General features: G+C 55.1%; 7 protein-coding genes across 7 annotated transcripts; 3 read left to right on the forward strand and 4 right to left on the reverse strand.

Moving 5' to 3' along the window:
- Nucleotides 1-876: 876 nt before the first annotated feature.
- On the forward strand, nt 877-2267 carry CCMA1212_006211 (Negative regulator of differentiation 1; the record flags this gene model as incomplete). The annotated part of the gene is made up of 5 exons (XM_073703445.1): nt 877-958; nt 1011-1066; nt 1131-1700; nt 1775-2028; nt 2090-2267. Coding segments are annotated over 5 exons (1140 nt in total), but the record flags the coding sequence as incomplete, so codon positions are not given.
- A 722-nt stretch (nt 2268-2989) lies between these two features.
- On the reverse strand, nt 2990-5061 carry CCMA1212_006212 (mRNA decapping complex subunit 2; the record flags this gene model as incomplete). Its single annotated transcript, XM_073703446.1, has 2 exons — nt 2990-4944; nt 5031-5061. 2 exons carry the CDS (start codon nt 5059-5061, stop codon nt 2990-2992), a joined length of 1986 nt encoding a protein of 661 aa, XP_073557962.1.
- Nucleotides 5062-6378: 1317 nt separating this feature from the next.
- On the forward strand, nt 6379-7350 carry CCMA1212_006213 (uncharacterized protein; the record flags this gene model as incomplete). The annotated part of the gene is made up of 3 exons (XM_073703447.1): nt 6379-6453; nt 6513-6727; nt 6789-7350. 3 exons carry the CDS (start codon nt 6379-6381, stop codon nt 7348-7350), a joined length of 852 nt encoding a protein of 283 aa, XP_073557961.1.
- A 207-nt stretch (nt 7351-7557) lies between these two features.
- Nucleotides 7558-7779, reverse strand: CCMA1212_006214 (uncharacterized protein; the record flags this gene model as incomplete). Its single annotated transcript, XM_073703448.1, has 1 exon — nt 7558-7779. A coding segment is annotated over one exon (222 nt), but the record flags the coding sequence as incomplete, so codon positions are not given.
- A 1467-nt stretch (nt 7780-9246) lies between these two features.
- CCMA1212_006215 (uncharacterized protein) lies at nt 9247-10694 on the forward strand (the record flags this gene model as incomplete). The annotated part of the gene is made up of 3 exons (XM_073703449.1): nt 9247-9276; nt 9357-9632; nt 9744-10694. 3 exons carry the CDS (start codon nt 9247-9249, stop codon nt 10692-10694), a joined length of 1257 nt encoding a protein of 418 aa, XP_073557967.1.
- Nucleotides 10695-11334: 640 nt separating this feature from the next.
- On the reverse strand, nt 11335-11990 carry CCMA1212_006216 (uncharacterized protein; the record flags this gene model as incomplete). The annotated part of the gene is made up of 2 exons (XM_073703450.1): nt 11335-11802; nt 11919-11990. The coding sequence occupies 2 exons, from the start codon at nt 11988-11990 to the stop codon at nt 11335-11337; spliced, it is 540 nt and encodes a 179-aa protein (XP_073557966.1).
- A 1286-nt stretch (nt 11991-13276) lies between these two features.
- Nucleotides 13277-13627, reverse strand: CCMA1212_006217 (uncharacterized protein; the record flags this gene model as incomplete). Its single annotated transcript, XM_073703451.1, has 2 exons — nt 13277-13499; nt 13620-13627. 2 exons carry the CDS (start codon nt 13625-13627, stop codon nt 13277-13279), a joined length of 231 nt encoding a protein of 76 aa, XP_073557965.1.
- Nucleotides 13628-13833: the final 206 nt, after the last annotated feature.

The following is a 13833-nucleotide window of genomic DNA, read 5'->3' on the forward strand; positions in this document are numbered from 1 at the left end:
GTCTTTACTCTGACCCTCTTGAAGGGAACTCGAGATTCGGAGGTTATTCAAATCTAAATGAAACACGCCCAAGTGTGGAAGATGTGATAGAGAACTGCTTCTCCTCATCTCTCCATGTGCTTCCCAAGTTCGAAGCAGAATCTGCAGCCTTTCCAGGTCCAAGCTCGTCTGTCTCTTGTGAGAATTTAAAAGACAATCAGCATGATATGATTGATTGATTGTTCGGAAGAGTGCATCGTTTCACTGGATAGCAGATGGAGAGTGTCTTGATAGAAGCAGGAATGCATGAGCATAGCGACTTACTAGCACAAGCCTCACAAACATCTACAATCATTCACCATTAAGTCCGAACATTGGGATCCTCTCTTCAATAGAAGTTCATCCGTAAAGTCATGAATCACGTATAACTTGTGACGCGTTTGCGCTCTCGGGTCAGGCAGCTGGCAAAACGAACTGCCCGGTGAATCCAGCCGCCAGCACAGAAAAGCCAACTTCCTCCTTCTCCTGTTGCCACTGCCAATCTTTCTCCTTTCAACTTCATCGTACTTTTCTCTCCGTCGCGAAAATGCAAAACTTTCGGTAAGCAAGCCCGATCCCTGTCCCTGAGATCCCTCTCCTCTTGTCCTTCTCTCCGTTTCGTCTTCTCTTTCTTTCTCTCTGTTGCTGGACGCACTGCGGCCAGTCTCATTTATCCAAAGGGTCAAAAGACCAACATCACTTGACCACCATGGGAATGCACGGCAACCTACAGCCCACCGCTCACAAAGAATCCGCTGGCTAACTCGGCATCTTCATCATAGTGGCAATTTCGTTCGTCTGATCCAAGTCCCGAGCCGACACCTGCGCAGTTCCATCCGCTGACGTTTCAACCCCCAGTTCACCGATCCTCAGCCCGAGGAGACGGTCACTCTCCTTCGCACAGACTATGAGCACCTCGTTCTCACCGCCCAGAATCACTGTACGCATCCTCGTCTCCTCTCCCACTCCGCCATACTAAACCAGTTCTCCAGCCAATCTCTGCCGCTGCCTCCTCAACGCCAACATCGAGGACCCCAAAGTCATCCAGGTCAGCCATCCCCACGAACAACCCGTTACCCCCTTCCAGCCAGCTCTAACCCTAAGCCCTCCAGGCTCTCAAAGACTGCCTCGCCTCGCCAGCGATCCAATACCCAACCGCCGTCCCAGCCCAGCAGCACATCTACAACGCAAACGCCCCAAGCTTCGAGCCCGCCTCCTGCACCGACACGCCCCGCGCCATTGACGAAAAGTCCTTCACCACCTCGTCCAGCCCGTACATCGACTACGCCCGCCACGGCCTCTATCCCTTCCCGCCCCCGCGATCGCTTCTAGGCAGTCAGCATAGGAGCGAGGCTGCGAGCACCGTCACCTACGACTCCTTTGAGAACTCGAGCGTCGAAAGAGGTGACGATGACGATGAAGAAACTAACGAGGCGCTGGATCAAGCCATCAGCAGCCTCACCCTATCTCAGGAGCCCGTGTTTCGTTCCGTCCAGCTGCTCAACGTTCCCGAGCACGCAACCTACGCTGATCTCGTTGCCGTGGTGAGAGGCGGCATTCTGTTTGATCTGTCCATTGTTCGTCGTGCAGGAACGGCAACCATTTCCTTTGCAGAGATAGCCTCGGCAGCAGCCTACTACGCCCACGTGCGAGAAAACGACCTCTACATCAAAAGCAAGAGGGTAAGACACCCATTTCGCCCCTCCAGTTCCTGACACAAATAAAGTCTCTTTCTAAACCACATGAACAACGACAGGTCGATATCCGCTGGTCAGACCGCTTCCAGACTCTGCACGAGCACTTCACCAAGCGCATCGCAAACGGCGCAACCCGCAACCTCGTCATGCGCAAGTGCAACGCCAGCCACACCGAGGCCTCGATCCGCAAGGACCTCGAGCACATCCACAACCTCAAGGTTGTCAGCATCGACTTTTGCGACGGCAATTGCCACATTAGCACCAACTCGGTGCCGAGCGCCATGTATGCGCGCACCTGCATGATGAGTCGGCTGTGAGTATCCGTCATCCAACTCACCCAGGATAGCTATACTGATATCATCCTCTATATGTAGCAAGTACAAGGGCTGTCGCATCGAGTGGGACGTTGACGAGTGCGCTCAGCCCCTGAGCCAGATGCCCGTCATGTCTCGCCGACGTGCTCCTTTGCCCGTCACACCCGCCGCCCGCTCGGTCCGCAAAACGAGCAACCGCTTCCAGCTTCTTGCTTCTGAAGCCGCTTCTGAAGAATAAGTCGCCTTCACTTTTCCCTCTTTTTCTTTCGTCTCTTTTCTGTTTCTCACGGGCACGAGTGGGTTGGCCTGGTGTTGCTTTGGTACACCATGCAAGGTGATTACGAGCAACGGTTAGAGAAGAGCAGTGGTTGTCTTTTCTTTTAGGGCAAGCTTTATCGCCGAGATTTCCCCCTTTGCTAATAAAGATAGATGATTGGTCCTGGACTTTGGGGGGCAATTGATTGTCATTTTGGTCTCTGTTCTGCTTTCCTAGCCTTAGAGACGCCCAAGATGAACAGTTGACCTCCCCAATGCTTTCCAAGTTTACCAATCAACCCCTCGACTCTCTCGAAACACAAGACGAAGCGCCATGTCTGTGACACAACGCCAGGTCTTTAAAGTCATCTCCATAGTGAAGGCATATCCCCGCTGCTCCGGACCTCCAAGACTACCCTACATACCGATAGAGGGCCCAGATTCATCCCTAAGTAGCCACAATTCTCATACAAAGATTCCGACATGAAGACTAACAAGAAACATACACATGAAATGCTGACCCGGTTTCGCCTTGCTTTCAATGCCATGCAGCACCCAAAGCCTCCCCCCCNCCCCAAATCGCCAAGGAGTGTACCTAACTCATAACAATTCTTCAAGTTAGATCTCCCTTACGTCTCCTAGCAAAGGATTCTGAAATGATTCTTCATCCAGGTATACTCAGCTTGATGATGGCTGGACTCAAAATTAACGCGCGGGATTGGTATTCTTGGTGATGGACTGCAGGTAGTCCAGCAAGAAGCTTTGATCCGCCTGCGATATAGGCGTCACATTGCTGTTGCGCGATGGCGCCGTGTTGCGCTGCAGCCCTGCTTGCCCATCGACACCTCCCGGAGCCATTGGCGCGGCGCGGGGCATGGAGAAGCCCGCTGCTGCTGATGGCCCGGCGTGGCCGACGGCGGGCTCGCGCGGAGCGGCATTGCCCGCCACAGGCTTGTTGGGCGTTCCAAAGAGCGAGAGAAGCTGTCTCTTCTGTTCCTGGGACACTTCGGGCCTGTAGCTGTAGTTGCTTGCTGCTGCAGGGGGCGCAGCTGGCGAGCTCATGGGGATCGGCAGGGTAGAAGGTGACGGCTGGACGACCTGCCCAGGGCGAGGCTGTCCTGGGTTTTCGTAGAGGCCTGCGTAGGGGGCGAGATTGGACTTGGGCGGCTCGGGGGGGTTGACTTGTTGGACCTGTTGGATGGTCTGGCCTCTCTGGAGTATCTGGCTCGGTTGCATTGGGCCAGTCTTGAGGGTCGAGCTGGTGGTATAAGTCTGCTGCGATGTGATGGCGTATCCAGGATAGGCAGGTTGTGGAGGCTGTGCACCGGTGGTCTGTCCCATGTTGATGTTTTGCAGGGGGTTCCATCCAGCAGACTGGTTTGCAGGTGGAACGAAATTTGGGAGTTGCTGGTGTGTGTTTGGTACGGCCTGGGGCGCAGCTGGGGGCGCAGCGGGGACATTGGGCTGTGGGTGTCGAGGCTGTCCTGCCATCGCCGGCATCAGAGCAGAGAGCACATCCGGTATGCGAGAGGGACCGGGAGGCACACGCTGGGATGGAGGCAACGGCTGAGGCGGGGACACATGCTGAGACGTGGTGCTTGACGACTGGAGTATGGAGAGCAGCGCACTGGCCTTATCCGTTGGAGCAGCTGCAGGAGGGGTCGGCTCAGAATGCATCACGGGCAGGTCATTCTTAGCAGCCAGAAGGGGCGGCTGAACGGATGGTTGCAAGTTCAACAGACGTTGCAGTTCCCGCGTAGCTCCATCGAGAGATTCAATGTTCGGCGCGGCAGCAGGCACGACGTCCGGAACATTGGGAACCCACGTCTCGTCCTCGGTAGGATCCTCTTCGATGGCCTTTTGATGCTGGTAGGCGGCGTTGGTCGGCATGCCAGCACTAAACGTCCGCTTCCCCTCAATCTTTTTCTGCGAAGTGATCCACTTCTTCAAAGGCACCAGGAAGGGGGCGACCATGTAGAATTTGTTGGCATTGGTTCCGGCGCCAGAGTCATATTGATGGTTGTTATTGTTGTTCTGAGGCCCCTTCTTCCGAAGAGTGGGCAAGTCGGAGAGCTTGTACCACTCAATCTTGCTGATTTCTTTTCTGGTTCGAGGCTGAAACACCGTGTCCATGGGGACATCCCGGAAGACGTAGAGGCGGAGATGCTGCTCTCTCATGGGGATTTCAATGTACTTGGGCTTCCCCTCGGTCGGCACCAGTCCTGCTGCCCGGAGGTCCAGGCCAGTCTCCTCGTAGACTTCCCTCACAGCACAGTCCAGGTCGTCTTCGTCCTTGTTGATCTTGCCGCGAGGAAAGCTCCAACTAGCACCCTTCTTCCAGCCCTTCACAAGAACGACCGAGTCCAGCTCATGGTTGAGCATAATAGCGCCGCGAACTGGCACACGGGTCTTGTACTGCAGAAACTCTTCAAACGCCTTTATGTGGTTCTCAACCGAGAACGAAGCAAGCAGCGGGCAGTGTTGGAAGATTCGCAGACAAAAGGTGCGCAGCGTCATGGACGGGAGGGTCGGGTCGAGGGGGCGGATGAAATCTTCGTAGAACCATTGTGCTTCTTCGACTTGGAAGCATAGCCGGGCGACTGAGGACAGGTCCTCTTGCGGAAGGTTGATGATGAACCGGACGCACAGATCGTCCAGCCCTAGCAGACGGGTAGCAGGTCAGCATCTCACCGAGACCGTTACAGCAGAGATCAAGCAATGGGGGGTCGGAAAGGCTAGGCCGTACAATCTTCCAGCTGCATCTGTTTCTCAGCCATGTTTGTCTCTCGTTTGATGAAAGGGTTCAGCTCAGCCCCATGCTCTAATTAATAATATAACAACGCGATCGTTCGGTCTTCACGACTTGGCCAGACGGAGTGCGCTTCGGACATGTGACAGGACGATGGGCATGGGCATTGTTCAGTCGTTCCGAGGATCTGGCAGCTGAGGAATTGGGATCGCGAGGCGCGCTTCAGCCACAGGCAACGAGTGCAGAGGCCCGACCGGTCGTTGAGTTGGGCAGCTAAGGCTTGATGGGACAGAGGCGGTGCTGGCAGCGAAATTCGGAGACTTTGCCGAGATGGAATATGCCGACCCGGAGAGATGCTGAAAGCTATGGGATGCCACGAGGTTGGTGAGGGAGGTTTGCCCGCTTTGGCGGGAGTTGTGATCGGGTCAGTCAGTGCGTGATGGCGGGAGGGACACCAGAGGCTGCACTGTCCCCGCTTGCAGAGACGCGGCAAATATTGCCGGCCGCCACAGCAGCCGCACAGTGTGCAAGCCGGGGCATACCAGCGGATAGCTTCAGCCACGCAGCCCAACTGCACCGCCACGATATGCCGTGGCTCGCCCCAACGTGGCGGTGCAGCGCTAGTCTATCGTGGCGCCAGATCTGCTGAGCCTGGCCCGGCTTGTGTGTCCTGGGCCATCATCGCAGCAGTGGCAAAACGTCACCAGAGCAGAGGCAGCCCAGCGCTAGAAACACCCCTGTAACGAGACCACGTTTAGCGGGCGCCGGCGCACCTGCCGCGGCGTCTCATTGGCCGGCTCAGCGCCGATGCAGCCCGTTTCCAGCGGCCTCAACGCTCTTCTCCAGTGATGCGCCGCTAAATTACATCATGACCTCTGTTCTGTGCGAGAGCCACCAGGAACACATTTGACGCCAAAAACAGGTTCTACGCCATTCACTGCACACTTTGAGAGACACGGCATATAAAAATCACCGCCAGTCCTTGTTTCGTTCTGTTTCAGTCTTTGCTCTTCTTTCGCTCTTCGCTCCCTGCCAATTCCAACCGCCCGCCTGATCTGATTGATAGCCTTGTCTCACTTCTGTCGCCCTTGTTTGGTTGGCTCTCAGCGGCTGCCCTTGGAAATCGACTGCCGCCCATCGGCGGTTTCTGAAACAGACGACAGCAAGCGCCTCTCCAATCGAACCGACAAGGCTCGCGATTGTGTCTTTGTTCTCTTGAAAGAAAGAAGCATATAAAATATCGAATTCTTCAGTCTTTTCAGAGCCTGAAAAAACTATCACCTCTTTATTTTTCTATCCTTTTCTCGGTCTTTGATAGACACCATCCTCACACAACACCGCAACCATGACGAGCTTATTGGCAAAGATGATCAGCAAACGGATTCTGGGAGAGTCGCTCCAGAACAAGTTTGGCAAGGAGGTGAGTCGCAGGATCAGATCATCTCACAGTCGGGGAAATACTAACAAGTTGCGTCCTAGGATCCGTACTTTGAGCAAGTCCCTGCTACGAGGCTCGATGGCAGGCCTACCGGCAAGGTCAAGAAGCGCAAGAAGGCGCTGCCTCCCGGCATCTCAGAGCACGATGGCCAGGTTCTGACCAAGGTCAAGAGACGAGCATATCGCCTGGACATGAGCCTGTTCAACTTTCTTGGAATCCGCTTTGGCTGGAGCAGCGTCATCGGGCTGGTTCCTGCGTAAGACGAGCATCTTCTCCCCGCCCTCACTCGTTTGTACTTGTGGCTAACTCGATCATAGTGCCGGTGACATTCTTGATGTCTTCATGGCCTTGATGGTGTATAGGACATGCTGTCAAGTAGAGGGCGGCCTTCCAGTCGCAATCCGAATCAGGATGCTCATCAACATCATTGTCGACTTCGCCATTGGCCTAGTGCCCTTCCTCGGAGACTTGGCCGATGCCCTATTTCGCGCCAACACGCGCAACGCAGCATTGCTCGAGCAGCACCTGCGCGAAAAGGGCAAGAAGGAGCTTCGAAAGAGCGGACAGCCCATCCCGGCCATCGACCCCAGCAGCGCCGAGGAGTACGACCGGATCCTGCGCGAAGATCCCCCCGAATACTCGTCGACTCCTCCGTCCCGCCGCGAGTCGCCGATGCGGCCTGAGGACCGGCGTTACGCCCAGGAGCCGAGAGCCCCACGCGAGCCGGACGCCGCCCGGGTCCGGGATGGCGGCGCGTATTTTGGCCGGAACAAGGCGCGCCCTCACGATGTTGAGATGGGCCATGCGAACGCGGATAGATACCAGGACCCGCGGCAGAACAGCAAGCAGCAAGGCAGGCGATACGGCGGCTTCCTGTAAGCGTTTGCGCGGCTCGTTTGCCAAGTCACCGCGGGGAGCGCACATCGCTGGTTCGTTTGTCTGAGCGCCTCACGAAGTTTCCTTTGTTCTTGCCTTTGCTCGATTGCATCTCCTTTGTTCAGAAAGCGGAGTCCCTTTTGACCTTTTTTTTTTTTTCCCTTCGCGTGTTTGGAACGCGTCTCTTTGTTCAATTGCGAGGCTGGGAAGCTATGGGGTGGAGTTTTGCGTTTTGACGGCCCCATTGATGGGATAAACCAAAAAAGACTTCTTGCAAGAGGGGCGTTGATTCGTAATGGTAATTGCGCGAGAATTTGCACTTGTTGCGGAGGATACAAACAGAAGGGAAGAAATGGACCAACGATATTGCCTGAAGGAATGATGCTTAGGTTGGCATTGCACAGCAGTAGTCTGTAGATAGATACCACTACAATCAAGACGAGATTCACGATATGAGCCTGAAGCATACAGGTAGTCTAATGCATGCAACTCTGGGGAATTGTGAAGCCACTGACTGTTTCAGACAGACAGCATCTGTCATGCTTTGCTAAGACGCGAAAGCTGATGCGGTGAAGGCAGCGTTTCCGAGGATCCGATTCCGTGGAGCTTCGATCACAGTAACGAACGGCGTGTCGACCCGTGGTAAGACAAGACCAGGACATGGATGGTGCTGTAGATGCACGCAAGTCTCCCTGCAGACAGGCCCTTGCTGCAGATACGCACTACTGTGGGAGGAGACGGGGGACACGCCTTGCCATCCGCTTGACGGACAAGACAACAATGGACCTGACTTCAGTTGAAGCTCGCTATCTTTTAGTCCCAGAGATCATCACGCTGAAATACAGCTTCGGGCATGTGTTTGACTGTTGTAACAGTTCTTCACAGCTCAACGTGGAACAAGCCCTAGCTGAGCGTGAATCTCCCCTGTGACGCCTCAACTCACAGGAATGGAGACGGACTCGCGTCCAGAGCTCAGACCAGCCCCACGTCGGATCGAGCTCTCGGAGCTACGGGTTCTCGCTTGCTCAAGTCGTCGAGCTCGCTCGGAGTGACTGAAAAGAGCGAGACTCTGCATAAAGCGGTATCAGATACTTGAGCTCCTTGCGATGCCTTGGAGCTGGTGTAACGCCTTCAAGTCGTACCTGTACCTGCATCGTGCATGTTATTCCATCAGCCTCTCACAACCGAAGCACAGGCAAACGAAGACAAAGAAAACGCACACCAAATCCTGGCCCCACCGACACGAGATCCCAAAAGCGTTTGTTGTTGCTGATTCAAGATTGATAAACAGGGGAGCAGGGAGGGTCTCACGCATCATCATTTGCTAAGCCGGCCAGGCACTCGCAGCAGATGCCCAGCATCATCGAGTCATCAAAAGTAGCGCAGTACCTCGACGCGACTCCGGCCCTTCACGCGTCTACCAGCGCCGCACCATCTTCGCACAGCGGCCACAGCAGCAGCTGAGCAGCCCCGCCATGGCAGCCAGCGACGTCCCCGCGAGTACCGGCTCGGTACCTGTCGACCAGCCGCCATCCCTGCAGCGCCTTGCCCGATCCAGCGGCTCCAGCCCCCCAGGGATGCTTCAGCGCATCTTCATAGGGCATCTGGGGGGCGCCTGCAGGGCACTTGCAGGGCACTTGCATGGCTCTTGCAGGGCTCTTGCAGGCGCTGCGAGACCCGCTGGAAAACACGACGTGAACGCGTCGCGCCGCACGTGACTGGCCTGCTCTGCTCTTACAAAAACCTCTGGCGCCACCGACGCTGAGAAGCTCGTCTCCTCGATCAAACCACCGCGTCTGCAACCGTCTCAGAGCAGTTTGGCCTTGATTTTTCTTCCTTTGCCCACTTTACGCGCTCTGTCTTGTTGTTTCGTCTTGCCTCTTGCTCAGCTCAGACCCAATGGCCACCGAACTCACTCCCTCCAAGCAGGTGAGTTCGACCGCTTCCACCCAGACCGTGAATTACACCAATTGCTTCTCAGAGTCCAAGCTAACAATGTTCTTCTGCAGGCTGCTTCCGCCATTGACTCGTTCAAGATTGAGTCCCCCGTCAAGAAGATCAACTTCAACCCTGCCGACAAGGAGAACCAGCCTCTCGACGAGTCTGCTCTCGAGAGCCTAGCCAAGGAGATGGACAACCACAAGCCCGCCGAGACCGTAAAGAAGGTCGAGAAGGAGGCGGCCAAGCCCGTCGTGGCTCCCACAATCAAGCCCGAGGAGATTGACGAGCCTATTCTGCAAGAGAACCCTCAGCGCTTCGTCTTGTTCCCCATCAAGTACCACGAGGTGTGTTCTGGACATGCCCCTCCACGCACGCGTCTCGACGCGTAAAGTGGCACCCCCACTATGTTACAGGGACCTTGATCAAGAACGGCTGGCTAACTACTTACTCGACAGATCTGGCAAATGTACAAGAAGGCCGAGGCTTCCTTCTGGACCGCCGAGGAGATTGACCTGTCCAAGGACCTGCACGACTGGAACAACCGCCTGAACGATGACGAGAAGTACTTCATCTCGCACATCCTGGCCTTCTTCGCCGCCTCTGACGGCATCGTCAACGAGAACCTGGTCGAGCGCTTCAGCGGCGAGGTCCAGATCCCCGAGGCCCGCTGCTTCTACGGCTTCCAGATCATGATGGAGAACATCCACTCCGAGACGTACTCGCTGCTCATCGACACTTACATCAAGGAGCACAGCCAGCGCAACTACCTCTTCAACGCCATCGACACCATTCCTTGCATCCGCAAGAAGGCCGACTGGGCGATCCGATGGATCCAGGACAAGAACTCGTCCTTTGCCCAGCGCCTCGTTGCCTTTGCCGCCGTCGAGGGTATCTTCTTCAGCGGTGCCTTTGCCTCCATCTTCTGGCTCAAGAAGCGGGGTCTCATGCCCGGCCTGACCTTTTCCAACGAGCTCATCTCTCGTGACGAGGGTCTGCACACGGACTTTGCCTGCCTGCTGCATTCCCACCTGAAGAACCGCGCCAGCAAGGAGGTGATCCGCGACATCATCACCGACGCCGTCCGCATCGAGCAGGAGTTCTTGACCGAGGCTCTGCCCTGCGCCCTGCTGGGCATGAACTCCAACCTGATGAAGCAGTACATTGAGTTTGTTGCCGACCGTCTGCTGGTCGCCCTCGGCAACGAGAAGGTGTACAAGTCGTCCAACCCCTTTGACTTCATGGAGAACATTTCCCTGGGCGGCAAGACCAACTTCTTCGAGAAGCGCGTCGCCGACTACCAGAAGGCCGGTGTCATGAACAGCACCAAGAAGATTGTCGAGGACAGCTCAGCCGGCGAGGCCAAGGACTCCAACGGCGGTGACTTTACCTTTGACGACGACTTTTAAGTCATTCGCCGCATGGCGTCTCGTTTGTTCTCCTCTCTTTTTTTTTTTTTTTTTTCACCTCTCGTATTTCTCTCTCATCTCTTCCCTTTTTCTTGCTTTACAGAGTTGAAGCTTGTACATTTGCAAAAGAAGCCATCCGCGGGTTGGATCGGCGAAGATGGCGTTGAAGTATCACAGTGGACAGGGAGCACATTGCGATGATGCCCATTGTTATTGGTTTAGGGGTTCTCACAGACACTGCGGGCGTTTTCGGGTATGGGCTTCGTTCTGATGATTAATGCGATTTTGTTTCTGATTTTGTTCCAACGCATGGATAATGATTCGGAATGTGTTGGATCACGATACACTGTAAAGAGTACGTAGCTACGGAATACATAAGGCAGTCCAGCAATGGCCTGGATAAATCATGATGACTGGAGCGTGTCTTGAGCGTCGTGAAGTGCATGTTCAAACAGATTTCTAACCTCTTCTGTTTTTGCGCCTTTGATGACCCGTGCTCCCAACTGGCTGAGTGTATATTGCGTTCCCATCATGTCCACATCCGCATTCCGAACTGTCTCATTTGAAACTTGATCCCAACCAAGATCAAGCTTCCCACATCTCACTAGGCCTTCTCTTCCGTTGAATCCCACATCTCCTCTCATTTCTTGCCCTTCTTCTTCTTCTTCCCACCCCCACCACCCTGCTGTTGCTGCTGCTGCTGCTGCTGCTGCCCCTGCTGTCCCTCCTTCTGTCCCTGTCCCTGCTGCTGCTGAGCCCCAGCATCCCCCTCCGCAACAACAGCATCCGCATCCCGCATCTCCTCCTCCACAACATCCTGCACGCCCGCCATGGCCTTGCCCAGACGACCCATGGCGGCGCCCATCAGGCGCGTCACCTCGGCGGCCTTGGTGGTGCGGTACTTGAGGGTGACGCCGCCGACGGGGTCGTATGTTTTCAGGACGAGGCTTCCGCGGGGGGGCTTTGCAGTTGCTGGTGGTGGTGTTGAGGTCGTTGAGGTTGTTGCGTCGGGGGCATTTGCGGTGTCTTGGTCGGTTGTGGATGTTGTGGTGGCGGTTGATTTGCGGGGTTTGACTGGTTTGATGGAGTAGCGGACTGTGACGCGGGTCTGTGATGTAAAGTAAATAGTCAGTCACCAGTTCAACAGTCGTAACATGAGCTATTATCAAGAAAGAATAGAGAGGGCTAGGCTGAGAAGGACAAGGAAAGGGAAGCAAAGCGTACCTGCGAGGGCCGAGCCTCAAGGAGAGCGACGGAGTGGTCGAGCCATTCCTGGCTCGTCTTAAAGTATGGCATCGGATGGGCTATGATGAGCGAGGCTCCATATATGTGGTTGCTATTTGGACCCAAGAAGTCAAGAGGTGGGCGAGGCTGTGGGCTGGGACGGGGGGGTGTGGTTTGTTTGGTGGTTTGATGGTTTGATGCAGTTTTGGTGAGCAGCAAGTTCCAGGCAAGGCTGTGGTTTTGTGGTGGATCAAGTTGTCTGGAGCGGCCAATTGAGATGTTGGCGGGGATTGTGGCGCTTGTGTGGCTAGGGATTGATTGTGGGGTCGCGGGGCTGATGGAAGGTACAAGCTGCCTTGTACATGTTGTCGTCGCCTTAGACGAACTCCCTTCTAGTACCTCGTTTCTACCTACCTACCTACCTTATCTATCTACCCCTACCTAGGTAATGAGGTATGAACCCTGAGAACTTGAAAACGTACTCTCGAATTAGGTAGTAGCTTGACTTATCAAACATTGCCACAGTGGCTCATCCATATGTTGACATCTGATCCCGGTTGGCGTGTCCTCTTCGGAGAGACTGGATTCCAGGGTTGAGCCCCCCCCCTTGTCCGTCGACTCGTCTGGGTCACCTATATCATCCGCGTCCTCGGCATCTTCCTGCTCGCCCGTATAATACTCACTCTTATCAAGGGATCTTGGCCAAGTCCAAGCTTGGCCACACAGCCCTCGTGAACGTCAAAAGAGATGTGATTTGCCGTCGTTGAACATGACGTGGTTATGATAGCAGGTTATCCTACCGAAGCATTTCTCGCAGACATCGAAATCATCGCAATGATTGGCATTTGGCAAGAGTAACCAAATATTGCCTGTGCTTTTAGGCGGGAAATGGCGTTGGCCCTTGGTCAGCTTCGCGATACCATCGGCCTGGCTGGATTCGCGGACGTAACTCAACTGTTTGACATACCCAATGTCGCAATACCAACGCCTGGACTTGTAGGTCAAAGCTGGATCGTCGACGCGATGGCCTGTCCCTGATGCTCCAATTGCTGATCCGCCCGCGTCACTCCTCAGCACGGCTCACGACTTCGTCTTCACCAACCACAGAGCTGAGCCATCTGCGCTGGCGTGAATGTCTCAGCAATCTTCCCAACCCACCCCCCCATCTTGAGCTGGATAGAACGATCGGCTCCCCTGTTCGACGAGGTATTCCACGGTCTCGACATATAAGCCTAGCTCGGACATTCGATTTGGGTTCGAAGCCCTCGGCAAATGGGCGTGCAGCCCAGCTCAGGGGAAGTCCAGTTGTCAATATCAGATTGGTCGATGTAACTTCTTCCCGTCTCCCCCCGAGAGAATCAAACACGCTCCAGGATGGCCTTCAGCGTCTCAACGTGGCCGAACTGGGCTACCCAGTGCAGAGCATTCTTACCAGCTTTGTCGCAAATCATGGCATCGCCCGCGTATGCAAGAGGCCCACGGCCTCGAAATTCATGAGATGCCGTTGGCCGCGGCGAAGTGGATTGGAAGCCGGCCCAGAGCGTCAGGGAGTTGAACTGATGCCCCCCTTGAGCTCCTGGCCTACGGTGCTGATGCGAACATATCCAGGGGGGGAAGCATGTGGCTGCTATGGCAGTGCTGTAGGGACCCATGACGGGTACAATATGTTCGGATCAGCACCGTGGGCCAGAGCTTCGTTACCATGCCATGGTTTCAGCGAGCGGCATGCTACCATCGAAGCGGTCCCCAAGGACTTGCCGATGGCGTTGGTGAAAACAAGTAAACTGGCCAAATCACACCGAAAGACAGATTCTGTTTCATCTCGTAGCAGAGTCTGAAGGCTGAGCCGGCCTTCTACGGCGCCGACTGCCATGACACGAACAACACTGCGAATGCCATGGCGTCACCACTCAAA

This window comes from Trichoderma ghanense (genome assembly GCF_004382785.1).
Source record: "Trichoderma ghanense strain CCMA-1212 chromosome Unknown scaffold_7, whole genome shotgun sequence".
Taxonomy (NCBI): Eukaryota; Fungi; Ascomycota; class Sordariomycetes; order Hypocreales; family Hypocreaceae; genus Trichoderma; species Trichoderma ghanense.